We start from the raw sequence: 16,487 nt of genomic DNA, 5'->3' as shown, positions 1-16,487 counted from the left end.
TTTGTCTGTGTTGGGTGTGTGATCCTCGGGTCACCACTCCTCCGGATTGTGTTAGTTCAAGAATCTCAATGGAGAGACTGAGCTTAGATATACAGCAACCGGAAGTAAACCCGCGGGAACTCGCCGATTTCTTGACTCCTTTGGTAGGGTAGACGTAGCAGGTGGTGACCCCCCTCCCCCTGAGCAGCTCGCTGGTTGCTAGGATACTGTCGCATTGGAATCCGGATGCGCAGTTGTAGGGGAGAGATCCACTACAGCTCTCCTTTGGACATTTTCAACCAACTGACTTTTCCTAGCATATTTCGGGGACCAGACGGAGTGACAGTACTCCAGATGGGGAAGCACTTCACTCTTGAAGATCATTACGAGGGACAGGCCGTCTAGATATCTGAACGACTTTATAAGACCCAATAATTTATTTGCCTGATGTTCTCGTTAAAGGCCTCTACTGAAGGTAGCTGCTTCGTGGCTGCAGGCAACCAATTGTACAATCTGAGTGCTGTATAGGAACGGAATCTGGTAGCAAAAGAACACTCCCATTCTGCTCTAGGAATGAATGAATGGAATTAAAAATGGGTCCACAGAGAATAAAATCTTTTGGGTTTGGTAAAAACAGCCGGAAAACGTTTAGAGTTGGGGACTTTGGTCGCCAACCCTCAGATATTAGGACGGTACTCAGTCTGATTAATCACACAATATCATGTAAGGTGTAATGGGCTTAACCGAGTTTATGCAGTACTTTGGCGACGCCACCGTCAGATTTTTTTTTATACATTGAATGATCTGCGTTGCTAATTCTGGATAAGCAAAAATATATCCTACCATAAACAGCTATTTATTTTTAATTTCTGTCGATATTATTTGCCTATTAAAAAACTTTGAATCCTATCATTTATAATTACTGTACCTCCATATGAAGTTGATCAACATTCTGAATCGGAGACGAACACGTGGTCTCTCTTGGAAACGTTTGATGACAAATTTATTATAAACCTTATCAAATATTGGCCGCCTGTATTAGGATTTTTATACGAGATGAATTAAGTGAGTTGAAGTATTGTAGTGATAGTATTAAGAATATAAGTAAAGTATTTGTGAGCGAAGGTTGGCAGACCTGACGGCCCTACAGAGGTAACCAGTGTTGCCACTCCCACGTTTACCCTTTAGATCTTTTTTTTTTTTTTTTGCTTGTCTTTGAGTTTGGATTTTTTTAATTCCATGAATCCGGGTCTTTATTTAGAAAATCATCTAAAGTGTGCGACAATTTGTGATCCAATATCACTTATATAAATTGTACTTTCTGGAATATTAGTGTAGAGGTGTTAAGTAATAGTGAAATAGGCAAAAGGCGTGAAAAAACACTTAACAGCAATGAGTGATTCAGAGGTCCCTAGCGGCAGTGGAACTAGTACTCCACCAAGAAAAATTGGCGAAAATCTGGTATAAATAAGTAGTTAAAATGGTGTGGGTGAACAGTTTGTTTAAATACTTAAATCCGATCCTAAAGATAAATACAGTGTGCGACAGCAAGCCAAAGAACCGCAAATTTTTCTCAAAACGTGAAAAAAAATTGCAAAGAAAAGTTCAACTGTGACTAAGCATTTTATAAAGAAAAACCTATCATCCTCAAGAAAATGCGCTGAACAGAATTATTGCTCCCAGGGTTCATGGTCAACCATGGAACATCGGGTAGATTATATAGTTAATTGATATTCTAACCTCAATATTGATATTAGGAATTACTTATATATGGTATTGTGAATCTATTTTTTGCGCTTCTTGGAGTTTTTTTTAGTATGTTGTCTGTTGGCAAGTACTGGCAACACTGTCCAGACAACATGTCGGCCGCTGTTGTAAACAACGTCGGTGTTAAGGCTGAGGAGAAACACCACAGTGAGGAGGAAGATGTAAACGACGTGGTCGATCTTGTTAACGGAACTGCACCAGAAGCTGCAAAGAAGAAGAAGAAGAAGAAAAAAAAGAAGAAGGCTGGTAAGAGTGTAGATGGCGATGATGGCCGTCTTGGCCACACCGTCAGGCCCAGGTGGACATTATCGACCACTACTACTGCCACTGCACCTCTACCTGGTGCCCTCACTCCTTGTCTTACCTTACACCACAACTACCGTGATATTCTTCGGGGTGGTTAAGTCTATAGTAATTACGGTAGATGTTGAGATGGGTTCGCCAGGTTATGGTATAAGAGAAACAGTCTTACATAGGTCAAATGTTTTTTCTGCTTTATCTCAGGGAATTATTTAGCATTACTTCTTACAGCAAAATATGGCTACATGCACTTGAAACAATTGAATTGGACCTTTCTTAGAATTACATAACCCCCCGAGGGATGGTCCAAACTACCAGCTAACGGGGTAAATGTTGTCATCCTCCAAGGGGTTAAATAATGGCTAATAGTACTTAAAGACAGTTGTATGCCTTAACCACCAACTTGAGGACACGGTTAACGTGCAGATTAATGCTGCCAACGATTCTAGCAAGAACTCACTGCTTTTCCTCCATAATTGTTCTTGTTAATTGCTAGTGACAATGTTCTCTTTGGGGAAGGACTTCTTTTTTATAATTTATACTATATTACCGTCGGTGAGCCATGGGAGGGGGAGTGTGTAGTGCTCGGGTTGTCTGAACCGCATTACCATGCTATGTAGTCCATGAACCAACTCTGAAAAAATAGCATTTCCCTAATAGGGGAATTAAGAACATAAGAATGGAGGAAACTGCAGCGGGCCTATTGGCCCATACTGGGCAGTCCCGTTTACACCCAACCCCTATTGCTCATATGAGCATCCAACCTATGTTTGAAGCTATTCAGCGTATTCGAGTTAATGATGATATTTGGTAACTTGTTCCATTCATCCACTACTCTGTTTCCAAACCAGTGTTTACCTATTTCACGCCTAAATCTAAATTTGTCTAATTTAAAACCATTGTTACGAGTTCGCTCCTGGTTGGATAGTTTGAGTACCTTTGTAATGTCCCCTTTGTTTAGCCCTGCCTTCCACTTATACATCTCTATCAGGTCGCCCCTCGCTCTACGTCTCTTGAGGGAGTGCAAATTAAGGTGCTTTAACCTGTCTCTATACTCAAGGTTCCTAATGCCCGGGATTAGTCTTGTCATTCTCCTCTAAATTCTTTCCAAGGATTCTATATCCATTCTGTAATACGGTGACCAGAACTGAACTGCGTAATCCAGGTGTGGTCTCACAAGAGCAAGATACAGTTTTAGGATGACCTCGCTAGTCTTGTAACTAACACTCCTTTGTATGAACCCAAGTACTTTATTAGCCTTGTTACGAGCAAAAACACATTGTTTACTTGGCTTAAGGTTCCTACTTATCATTACTCCTAAATCTCTCTCGCAGTCGGATTTCTCTATGGCATCATTGTTCATCTGGTATCTGGTTTCCCTGTTTACATCTCCTATACTGAGTACTTTACATTTGTCGACGTTGAATTTCATCTGCCATTTTTCAGACCATTCGAAAAATTTGTTTAGATCTTCCTGTAGTTTTGCCGAGTCCTCGTCAGATTTGATAACACGTCCTATTTTAGTGTCATCAGCAAATTTACTTATGTTGCTGTCTATGCCGATATCTATGTCGTTTATGTATATAATAAATAATAATGGTCCAAGTACTGAGCCTTGGGGAACTCCACTTGTGACGTTGCTCCAATAGGACTTAGTGCCGTTAATGCTCACTCGCTGTTTCCTGTCCTGTAACCACGCCCTAATCCATTTAAGGATGTCACCTTTGATGCCATGAGCTTCTACCTTTCTGATTAGTCTTTAAGTTAGTTTGAAAAACAGCAAAATTCATGCAGGAAAAAAATGTTTTTGCTGGCGAAATCGCTCGCAGCACTTGAAGTAAACGTTTACCGAGGACATTTCTTTATATAACATAAATAGAATTAAGGTAATGTTGGAAGAGGTGGCCAACATCAGAAACAGTTGTGCGATTTTGTTCATGATTTACACGTGTTTGGATGATAGTAAGAACAGTACTGTAATAAAAACGATACGACAATGCACAAACATTAATAGAACCTGACCTTACCAACCCATCCCACCCAACCTTATTTAACTAGTGGAATATTTATGGCAAAAAAAATATATCATCGTCTACAAGGCATGTAGAGACATGAAATTACTGCCATATGATAAAACAAATTCACTGATTTACCCCATAATTTCCATCTTTCATGCCGTGCCCATTGCAGGTGATTTAATCGAAGATCGAAAAAAAATGGAAAAGTTGTCATATTTTTATATGTACTGGTGTTTACTATCAACCAAACAACATTTGTGGAAAAAAATTAACAAAATAGGAAAACTTTTTGGTGCTAGACGTCTCTCAGTATTACCGGGGATAATTATTTGTTTCAGCTTGTACTAAAACAAATACTGTACAGTATTAACTTAATGTACTGTATGCGGGTATTAGTCCGGATTATCTGCACACCATAACTACCAACTGTAGGTTATATCATCAATCCATAGACTGTATATACTGTGTTAGCTCATGAAGTTGATGAGAAGTGTATGAGTAAGACATTTACGTATTGTAGATTTTAGATATATATATTCTGGCCTCAGCTAATGGGTGCTGTGCCACCAACCAACATCCAATGTCATACTTTTTACATCTCGGTGTTGGCTGTAAGTACAACAGATGTAGAATAAATAATCTCAGAAGATGAACCTAACTTAAAATACTAAAGTTATATTGTATTTAAATCTTCTAAAATAAAGATAAAACTATGAAAAGGACATTTGTAACCTCATTTCACTTTACTGAGTTTTTTTTATGTCTATCTATAAGCATTGCACTTTCTTTTTCAATGTACATTATATTACAGTACAGTATCTTCTGTACAGTATATAATAATAACAATTTATTATAATTGCACTATTATGTTTTGTGACTTTGAAACATTTTATTATTTACATCATATATTCTTAATTGTTAAAGCTGGTGGTGTGAGCTCAGTGAATGTCCCGGATGGCGATGATGCCGCAGATGTCAACGGTGTGGTGGACTGTTTGGCAAAGACGAACTTGGAGGCTGCCGATGATGATGAGGTAAAGGGAAGAAAGAGAAGTTGAAGTTGTGGTGGGATGAAATCCTAGACAAGGTTCTTCAAACTCCAGAGCACGAGCAGTAGATATATTCAATAAGTAGTACAAGACCTGGCAGGATAACCAATCGGTACAGAAACAGGAGCCAGCACAAGGAACTCCTCGTCGTAAGCAGGTCGAAGCCGATCTGAGGGAAGTTAGCTAGCTAGGCAAGGAGAGTTGCTAGACATTACTAGGACAATAAATGAGGTCTTCTAGTTACTCGACTAGCGCGGTACAGACATAGTACATCGGTACATGGTAAGTGAACATAGGCATTAGACATAAGCATAGATATCAGACATGCTATAATAATATGTAGTAATACAGACATGTGAATAAATGGTACAATGAATGGTAACAGAGTCTTGGCGTCAGGCGTGTTCACATATCTTGGTATTTACATATCTATACAGAAGTATGTATATAAGAGACAAGACTGTAGGAGCACAATATATATTTTTTTATACAGTACAGTTTATAGAATTAATGGGAGGTACACATCATAGTAGCAACTCATTGTACTTTGCTTGGGTGAACAGCCAAAGTTTCACTATAGACAAGAATTTGGCTCTGAGACTTTAGATTTCCTCTTAATAAGTGTACAGGGTGTAGTAATAATTTGTTTCTGAATTTTATTAACTGAAGAATGAGCCAACCTGTTTTTGATTTATGATGACTTTAAAGGAGTTTTCATGTAAATAATTTGTTGTAATACCTGTACTAAGAAGGGCATAACTCAATAGTGTAGTGTGGATACATACTGTTCCTGGTCACTGGGATGTTAAAGTTAATCTTGTGTATATTATGAGCAGTTTGTATCCCATAAATGGTTTGATTTTGTTTGATATCAATACAGTAGTGTGGTTAGTTTTATAAGTATACAGAGTACTAACAGACCTCTCCAGACATCCTCACATTACATAAAGAGTGAGTACAGTATCTTACTTGAAAATTTATAAAGTATTGGTAGAAATTTTTGCTCTAGACTACTGTACTGTAGTTCATAAGTACAAGTCCATCTTCTTCTTTCACCCAAGTTCATTTAGCAGAGGTGGAATAAGTTTTGTTTGTGGTCTGCAGGGTGGTGCTGAGGGAGGAGATGAGGGAGGTAATAAGAAGAAAAAGAAGAACAAGAAGAAGAAGAAGGGAGGAGGAGGAGGAGGACCAGCTGTACAACAGACAAATCCTCCCACCATCCCTGTCATAGACCTTTACCCTGATGGTCAGTTTTTAGTCAACCTATGTTTAGCTTGTCAGTTTGAATGTAAAGATTGTCTTGTATTACTCATCAGACAAGCTTGTTACTCTCCTTTGTTAATCCTGAAATTTCCCAGTATCGGTATCCAGAGCCAGTTAAAAAGAGGAATATGTACTCACAGTGAAATAAAGTGTGTCCAGATGGGCTGCTGAATTTTGACATGATCAATATGACTTGTTTTGTATCGGTAACATTGTCAAAATCCTTTGCCTGTGGTGTCATATTGTTTCACACACAGTGGATAGATTTTTTTTTTTTTTTTTGCCATGTGTATGAAGTCTATACAAAAATTATTCACAGCTCAAGAAATGTGAAATAACTCTCACTAATGGGTGTTTTCTTTACTCACACCTGTAAACTTACTAAATGTTACAGAATCCTTCCTCCTACATTCAACTTGTGTTTACCCTCAGTTACCCCTTTCAGAGTATTAATTCACTGCCTTTTGCTCATAAATTTCCTTAAACTTAACAACCATCTCTGGAAACCCATGTCATTGACCAACTGAGTACAGAATGTTATAGCTCAATTCTAACCTCTAACAGTAGCAGCTGGAGACTAAACTGAGGCTTATGCTGGAGGGGGCTGGAGTCTGGCATAAACAGACTCTCTTCACATGCATCCATCTCTTTCTCTAATGTTATCAATTTTATCTATTTTAGGCAACTTTCCAATTGGAGAAATCTGCGAGTATAAGGTGAAGCAGGATAGCAGAACTGCAATCAACCGAATGACATCCCCAGAAAAGAAGGCTCTCGAGACCTCATATGAGGACATGTATCGGGAAATTCGAATTGGTGCTGAGGTTCATCGTACAGTAAGTTATAAGATACCTTGAACTTTAAAGTTTATGATGTAAAAAAGTGGATTTATTGAGGTGGTCTGGGTTTTATTCTAGTAATGGTGACAATGGCCCCCCTAGGGTTAACCATTGGTATAGGATTTTTTAATGTTTAATTATTATTTATTTATTTATTATTAATTATTTTTTTAGCCTTTTATGTGGCAGGAAACACAATAACTTTAATTTGAATTTGTATTTTATTTTTCTTCTCTATCCATTAACAGACTCGCAAATATTTCCAAGAAAATGTCAAGCCAGGAATGACTATGATTGAAATTTGCAACATGATTGAAGGAACCAATCGTAAACTTATTAAGGAGAATGGTCTTGAAGCAGGCTTGGCATTCCCTACAGGGTGCTCTATCAACCATTGTGCTGCACATTACACTCCCAACGCTGGTGACACAACAGTTCTCTCATATGACGATGTGTGCAAGATTGACTACGGAGTTCACATCAACGGTGAGTGTGGCTGATCATGGTCGTGTGGGTAACTTATCAGTGTGTTCTGTTTTGGTGGATGTAAACGTTAATCCAGAAGTTGATCGCATACAAAAACTAACATTTTTTGTCAAAGTTTGTTATACATAGTAATTTTTTCTTATTCTCATTGTCCATAATTTAGTACTGTATACAGTGGTCCCTCGGTTAACGAACACAATTCATTCCACAGAGTCGCTCGTTAACCGAAAATTTTGTTAAACGAATCCATTATTTCAATGGGATATTGGGTAATTGATTCCAGCTCACAGAAAAGTACATACAAAGTATAAACAAAATGCAGTAAAGTACATTTACTTTGAGGTGTGTTGTAGAAGGTTGCTGGTTAATGATGATGATGGGAATTAGAAGTGGGGGGTGGAGGAGGAGAAGGGAGAAGAGAAGGAAGTGGAGGAGGAGAAGAGAAGGAAGTGGGGGTGAAGGAGAAGGGAGAAGAAAAGGAAGTTGGGATGGAGGAGAAATCGCCTTTCTTTGGACCCATGCTTGATGCAGTAATTTCACCAATAAAATTTTAAGTTCACTAGGTGTAATTACAGATTATTTGATTTAAATCAACACTGCACTGTGCTTTATATTATCAAAATGTTAACTAAATTTCAGAATGACCAATAATTTTAATGCAAAAACGTAAAAATACTCTGTATTCAAGAGACCAACAAACACAATGTTTACTCCACTGTAAACAAAGTTAAACAGAGACGCTTTGGCGGGTGAGTCAAGCGGCTAATGGGCACACAAAAAACTAGTTCCCTGTACTGCATATATTAGCAACATGTTAACTAAATTTTAAAATGACTAATAATTTTAATATAAAAAATGCTAAAATGTTAAAGAGCACAACCTTCTTGATATTTATTCCATTGGAAACGAATGTAAACATAAAACCGATTACTGTATTGGCGGACTAGCTGATCAGCTGATGCTCACAACAAAACGTGTTTGTCGTAAGGATTTCATTAATTGAAGTTTTGTTCGTTAACTGAATTGACAGAGGGACCACTGTATACTGGAAGATTTATTCCCTCAACAGAAAACTAAATATTATAGTAGAGTTTAGCTCAGTTCAGTACAAGGTTGGGTACTCTACTCTTGACATTATTTTGTGTATGGTATATTTTTGTCCCAGTTTCCATCCTTATCACCAAATAATCATTGTTATTTGTTATCACCACTGTAGCTGTTGTTACCTTTGCCACTTGCTAATCACCACCACTCACCTCAACAACCATCCATCACTATTCACGTACACCACCAACTGCCATAATTAATTGCTAATATTACCAATCAGTTCCCATTTGTATATTTCTTCCTTTGTTGGAGAGAGCACATTGTATGTCCATATTGCAAACTGTAGATACAGGTTGACAATCCTTTATCCGAAATCCTTGGGGCCAGAGGCATTTCGGTTTTCGGAATTTTTCGGTTTTCAGAATGGTTAGGTTTTTTTTTTTGTTAATGTGTATTAGCCCACCCGGGCATAGATCACTGACCCACATTGGGGCCTGGGGGTCGAAAATATAATAAAAATTATAATAATAATAATAATTCATAGGTCTAGGTCGTATTTCTCACTTTTGATTTTTTTTTTCATTCTTGTATTTCTTTACTGTATTATTATTATTATTATTTTATTATTACAATATTATTATTATTAATTTTTTTATTATTATTATTATTTTATTTTGGTGTATTTTTATTAAAAATTTTATTTACTCTGAATAATTATTATTTTTATAATTATTATTACTATTACATTTTCGCCCCCCAGGCCCCGATGTGGGTCAGTTAATCTGTGCCTGGGTAGGCTAATAATCCCTGTTAAAAAAAAAAAAAAAACTTTCGGTTTTTAGAGCTTTTCGGTTTTTGTAATTTCGGATAAAGGGTTGTCAACCTGTAGAAGTGTTTGTTGCCTGCCAGGTGTGTGAAGATCAGGCTGAATTTTTAAGTATCATGTACAGGAATATGTTTAGTGGGGCTGATACAGTGGAGTTGCAATAATTCATGGGTTAAGTACCAGAAAACATTGTGAAATAAAATTAAAGTAAATTAAATGGAAATACCCTGTAATTAGTTAGGTTCCGGGGTTCCGGAGGCCAAAAATTACTCAAACTGTTCCAAAACTAATTTAATAAACACTAAGCATCATACATAATACCCGGTACATATACTGTACAGTAACATGAAAAATAAAGAAATGTACATATTAATCAAACAGTAACTCTGCATTACATAAACAGCTTCCCTTCTGCCAAAACAGTACACTAACAGCGAGATTGGCAATAGACTTTGTATAAATGGTGTAGATGGAGGTTGATGTGTGTATGCCAAAATGTTTGTGCCTCAGAGATTTTTGGTTTAGTTATGACCTTAATATTTGCTAATTAACCACAGCATGGTGAATATTTCATCACTAGATGACTTGTTTCTGTAGTTGAGGTTGTCCGTATAGAATTTCTCTCATACATTTTGGCTGTAGACTGTTTCCACACAGTAAAATATACCCAGGAAATAGGAAGTGTTCATCATTGATATGAGTATTTACTAATCCATTACTATGGCTGGTAAACAAACATTATCACATTAAGATAGCTAGTTGCCACACAGAGGAAATGGTGATGTGGCGTTGTGAGATAAACCAATCTGAGCATAGCTAAGACTATGTACCCGTACAAGAACATTGTATTGTAGGAATGATAATGTATTTTCTGCTACAAAGTAAGTTGAGCTTTAAATGTCATCCTGGCTTGCATTCTTAACATATTTATTTACAGGTCGTGTCATTGACTGTGCATTCACTCTGACTTTTGACAACAAGTATGACAAACTTGTTGAGGCTGTTCGTGCTGCTACCAACACTGGCATCCGGGAAGCTGGCATTGACGCCCGCCTTTGTGATATTGGGGAAGCTATTCAAGAAACCATGGAGAGTTATGAAGTAGAACTGGGTGGCAAAACATACCAAGTGAAATGTATTCGTAACCTTAATGGGCATTCTATTGCTCCCTACAGTGAGTATTAACACTAACAGATAAACAAGATAATTAAATTAGTCATTGTTGTGTACAGTGGATTCTAGTTTCCATTAACACTTGCATTTAGATGATAATGAAATGAAATAGGAAAAGTGGTTTCCAATGAATTCAGGTATTTTTGGGAATATCGTGAACTTTAGGCTGTTCCCCCTCTGTTTTTATGATTCTTATAATGGCATATTTTTGGTTGCAGAGGTCACTAGGGTTTTGAGTGCATGTCTCAGGAATAAACTGGTTACCAGATAGTATCCACATAATTTCATGAAAGTACAAGGCAGTTGGAGATGTGGATTACTTCAGGATTCTTCTACTCATGTAAATGTCAGTTTAGATCTACATTGTTAAGAATATTTCACTCTTATTATGTGCTCAGGGATACATGCTGGGAAGACCGTGCCAATTGTGAAGGGGGGTGAGGCTGAGGTCATGGAAGAGAATGAGGTTTATGCCATTGAAACCTTTGGTTCTACTGGACGTGGTTATGTTCACGATGACATGGACACCTCTCACTACATGAAAAACTTTGATGTTGGACACGTCCCACTCAGGTAAGTTATTGCTCATCTCATTGTGGAAGGCGATACATTTGGGTATAGTATTATTCTTTTGACAGTATCACTATGGCAGCCTTAACATTTAAGTTTTTGTAATTCAGTCAGTCTCTCAAGAAATACCAGCCAGGACATATTAGTGGCCACATTTATATGATGTGATGCTACAGTTATTGATTAGGTTTAACCAAGTTATATAACATATATCTTATGCTTCTGGTTGTGCTGTACTGTATGTGAAAGCCACTAATGAGTATTTTATGTAGATAAATGGTGAAGAAAATGAGAGGAATTTTAAATTTCAGAAAGTTTTAAGAACCTATAAATCTTTACCCCTTCAGGTTGACGAAGTCTAAGCACCTGCTGAATGTGATTAACCAGAATTTTGGCACACTGGCATTCTGTCGCCGCTGGCTGGACCGTTTAGGAGAAAGCAAGTACCTGATGGCCCTCAAAGATCTCTGTGATAAGGTACATATTGGTTTTTAGTTTTTGTTAACTGTGATTTTTATAATTATTTCAAAGTTATCTGTTTGTACAACTAGATGGCATGCCAGTCAAATGTTCTCGTGGAGTAAGTATTTTATGTGAGTTGCTGGACGGCATTATTAATAGTCTACAGTATATGTATTAGATGGATCTTCTACAAGTATTTTATAAGGCAAGGTATTTACATATTTCCAATTATTAAGTGCAACTTCTAAAGATATCACATTTGACCTAAGTACTGTACTCTTAATAGAGAATAACACCAAATAAAAATAAGCATTTTGGCATATGAGCAATCTAAGCCAGGTCACCCAGTCATTAATATATGTAGGCTTGGGCTTGAAAATTCAAACATTAGTATCCCCACTAGATACAATGTACAGAATCCCAAATTCAAAGCTTTTTATTGGGAACAGATACCCAGATATGTTATGTTGTGTATTTAATTATACATTAATATGCCTTGTTTCTGAGCATGAATGAGTAGATGGGATAGTAAATTGTACAGTACAGTACATGTATATTTATATTTTATTTCAGGGGATCGTGGACGCATACCCTCCACTCTGTGATGTGAAGGGCTGCTACACTGCGCAGTTTGAGCACACCATCGTGCTGCGGCCCACCTGCAAAGAGGTGGTGACTCGTGGTGACGATTACTAATGCACTTCATTATTCATTCTCTCGATCATCACACGATTGAAATTGGACTCTAGAACTCGTTTCAAAGATAAATTATATGATTAATTAAAGCTTTATAAGAATTACAATCAGTCTAGATACTGTAATATTATACAGTGCTGTACCCAAAATAGATAATAAGGGCTATAATACTTTTTTTTCTCTCAGATAGCTTGTATTAGAGTTCTGGCCTCCAGAGAGATGATAGATGATGGTTATTATTTGCTGCTGCAGTGAGCCATGCTCAAGTCATTGTTTAGTTTAAAATTTATATTTGTCTGTAGATAGGATGCTTCTGAAGTGCATAATACTTAAGATACAGTATTATGCTGTCACAACCGTATTACCATTATGGCTTTGGGGAATATTTGAATATCCCTTTATAGTATTATATTAATAAACAACTGAAGAGTGTTTAATCATAACTCGGAAATGCTAGTATACTTTTAACATATATTAAATTTGATTTTAATTGGGTTTATTTACTTGATTTTCCTTTTCAACAGCCTTGTGTTCACCAAAACATTAGGTGAGACTGAAATTAAATAAAAATGAAGTTTTGTGATGGTGTTTGTATTTGAGGCTTCAATACCCCAGTTTATCTCTGCAAGTTTGAGTGTTGGGATACATTGTGGCTGCCTCTTGGAATTTTATTATATCAAGCTCTTTGTAACTGCTCAAAAGCGGAAACTTTTTGTTTGTTTTTAAGGAGGTAGTGCCAGATGGGTAACATGCCAAATATGCTAAAAAGGGTTTGTTTGTCAGGAGGAATGCTGATAATAAAAAATTTTCATTGCCTCTATTATTTTACACCTCACTGTTGTTGAAAGATTGTTCTCCTTTGATCACACAAGGACTGCTATGTAAAGCAATAAACCATAGCCAATAATAGAGGCCACAGATTCAAACTTAGTCACACCCATAGATCAAGTTAAAACACAAACAATGAGCACTCAGAACATCATACTCACCACAGCTAAAATTAGCACATTAATATGAAGATGGGGTTGGAGCTCTGGACGCAGACATGAGCCTTTACCCAGAATACTTAGGGAGTACATATATATTCCTTCTGTATGGGCCATTACTAGTATATAGAGTACATGATCACTACTGTACAACACTGAATATACACTAGAATAATTGGACCATATGTTCACCTTTACTACAACAATAGGAGTCCACCAAGTGGTGCCTTAGGGATAGTTCTGCAGTTCTCAATGGTGTCGTGCACGTCTGTCATGTCCCAGAGTTTAACGTGGAATGAATCTGTCGCCCAGTCTATCAACTTTGTCTTGTGATACTAACCTGATATTCTCAACCTTCCCCAATAATTTTTTCCTTCTGTTCTCTATTTTCCCCTAATATTCTAACATATACTGTAATTCTGTCATCCCTGAACATTATTACTTGTCAGTCTCCCCTTAAGACTATTACCTGCTACTCTCTCTTCCTCCAAGATTCTTTGCAGTATTGAAAAGCAGAGATAATATTAAACACTGCTGCCACACTCCTTTAGCCATCACACAGGCAGCTCTCGAGATAACAGCCTGCTTTATATGTAAATTTGCTATCCCTTTAGTCAACTTCAATCTCCTTCAAAATTTACATTAACTACATGTGAAAAACTTATACAATGTAAGGTTACTTGTGTAATATGTCATCATTCATTGATAACCAAACTCACTGCATCTGCTGAAATGACACCCATATACTTTGTTAAAAGACCATCACTGTACTTGTACATTATTACCTGAGGTGCCAAGACAGAAAAATGTCAATGCTGTCACAACAACAACACGCCCTTTTAGGAAAATAGAATATATAGGTCATAGCTGCAAAGAATTTGATCCAGTCGTTGGTGTACAGTATTTATGAGGATTTCTTAAACTCCGGTACCATGCTATATGTTTATTTACAGGGCACCCTTTGAAAATGTGTGCTTTTGTCCAAATTTTGTCTTCGAGAAGTTTGCACCATCTGTTAAGTGTGACGGTAAGTAAAGTTTCCTTTTACCCTCAATAAATCTTCACAATGACAAAAAATCCAATATTCTTAATTAGGGGAGGGGGAGTTATATCTCCATAATTATTCATTTCTGATGTAAATGAAATTTATATGAAACAAATACTGTACACTAAATAATCCTATTTTCATAGTAATTTGCATGCACAGCAATAATGGAATATTTACCACTTCCACTTGGATCTTTGTAACTGTGTGGTCTCCAAGATACAGTATACCAATATGTCCAGAGGAGGGCCACCAAACTGGTACTTTACTTTTATCTTCTTCCCCACTGATCGGCTCGTTATCCGCTTGGGCAATCGGTCACGTCTCTGTTACACACTGTTGGCAAGTACTGGGCATGCACCAACTCCTGAATGTACATGAACCTGCTCCACTGTTGGTCAAGTCTTGTCTTGAAAGAGCTCACACTTGGTGCCGTCACTACACTTTCTGGTAGATTGTTTCAAGACTTCACAATTCACACTCTGAAAAAGTTTGCCTTCACAGTTTTCTGGACCTGCGGCTTCTTCAATCTTGAGCTGTGACCCCTTGTGGGGCCAGCATCCGCCAGCTCCAAGTAAGGACACTCGACTGAGTAGCGCCCCTTGAGATGCTTATACACCTCAATTAGGTTGCCCCTTGCCTGTCTAGTATAAGCTAGGCAAGTTCATGTGCTCCAATCTCTCAGGGTAGTTGAGGTGCTGAAGTGCAGGCACCAGTCTGGTGGCCCTCCTTTGAACATTTTCAACCAACTGACAGTCCCTAGCATATCTTGGGGACCAGACGGGGTGACAATACTTAAGATGGGGAAGCACTTCACTCTTGAAAATCGTTACGAGGGACGGACCATCTAGATATCTGAACGACCTTCCTATAAGACCCAATAATTTATTTGCCTGATTTACCTTCTTCTCGCAATGGCCCGAGAACTTCAGCTCATTGTCAACATACACACCTAGGTCCTTCTTACATTCAGTCTCGAAAAGTGCAGTTTCTTCATCCCGTTGGGACATGGTATGCCTCCATACCGTTGGTACGCCCCAGGTGCATTCTCTTACACTTCGTGACATTGAATCTCTGCAACCATTTATTCGACCATTCTTGGAGCTCACAGAAATCCTTCTGCAGCTCTTCACAGTCTGCATGGTTCTTGATTTCCCGAAATAACTTGGCGTCATCGGCAAGCATTTGTATGGAGGAGTGTACAACGTCAGGCATGTCATTTATGAAACAAACAAACAAACAACAGCTGGCTCAATACACTGCCCTGTGGTACCCCTCTTGTGATAGCTACATATGATGATTTCGTGTCATTATTCACCACACACTGCTTGCGGTCATGTAGAAAGTCTTCCATCCACACTTGGATAAGTCCCCGAATTCCTTACTCTTCCACTTTGATTTTCAGCCTTTCGTGGGGTACACTGTCGAAAGCCTTGGCAAAATCTAGGTATATATTGTCGATATACCATCCCGTTCCAGAATATGGGTCCAAATATCAAATACCTTGAGCAATTGTGTTAGGCAGGAGCGCCCCGGCATAAAATCGTGTTGGCAATCCTTTACAAGGTTGTTTCGTAGTAGATGTTCCATCGCTGCCTCTCTGATAATACTCTCCAGTACTTTACATATTATGTTGGTCAGGCTCGCCCGTTTATAATTGTTCGTGGAGTGACGATCGCCCTTCTTGAAGATAGGACTCACAAAAGCCACTTTCCAATCACTGGGGACCTTTTGTTCATCCAGGCATTTACAAAACAGGATCTTCAGGGGCTCGGCAAGCTCGTCGCACAACTCTCTTAGCACCAAAATAACTAATTAAGCAAATAAGAAAATGCGTTTTCTCAACAAAGTACAGCGAATTCTTCAATTGTCACTTCCCAATTACCATTTACTCTGAATTATGATGTTTTGAAATTTGAATTGCGCGCCGTTCCATTCCCTGATGAGTGTGCGGCCGCCCGACTAGACAAATTGAAAATAC

The 16,487-nt window shown here is 37.9% G+C and overlaps 1 protein-coding gene across 1 annotated transcript; it reads left to right on the top strand.

Annotated features, from left to right (window-relative positions):
* The first annotated feature begins 1,810 nt into the window (after positions 1–1,810).
* Positions 1,811–13,289, top strand: LOC121875326 (methionine aminopeptidase 2-like). Its single transcript, XM_042379827.1, has 9 exons — positions 1,811–1,992; positions 4,989–5,098; positions 6,218–6,359; positions 7,058–7,212; positions 7,464–7,701; positions 10,512–10,748; positions 11,146–11,320; positions 11,665–11,794; positions 12,353–13,289. The coding sequence occupies exons 1-9, from the start codon at positions 1,839–1,841 to the stop codon at positions 12,473–12,475; spliced, it is 1,464 nt and encodes a 487-aa protein (XP_042235761.1). The 5' UTR covers positions 1,811–1,838; the 3' UTR covers positions 12,476–13,289.
* Positions 13,290–16,487: the final 3,198 nt, after the last annotated feature.

Source organism: Homarus americanus, unplaced genomic scaffold (genome assembly GCF_018991925.1).
Source record: "Homarus americanus isolate GMGI-L3 unplaced genomic scaffold, GMGI_Hamer_2.0 scaffold56241, whole genome shotgun sequence".
NCBI classification, from domain to species: Eukaryota; Metazoa; Arthropoda; class Malacostraca; order Decapoda; family Nephropidae; genus Homarus; species Homarus americanus.
Note: the sequence above shows the minus strand (reverse complement) of the source record. Positions and strands in the feature narration are given on the sequence as shown.

Excerpts from the sequence above, each read along its gene's own strand:
- LOC121875326 (XM_042379827.1), top strand. The coding sequence starts at position 1,839 with ATGTCGGCCGCTGTTGTAAACAACGTCGGTGTTAAGGCTGAGGAGAAA. Across the intron at positions 11,321-11,664 it reads GTTGGACACGTCCCACTCAG|GTTGACGAAGTCTAAGCACC; the intron begins GTAAGTTATTGC and ends TTACCCCTTCAG. Across the intron at positions 11,795-12,352 it reads TCAAAGATCTCTGTGATAAG|GGGATCGTGGACGCATACCC; the intron begins GTACATATTGGT and ends ATTTTATTTCAG.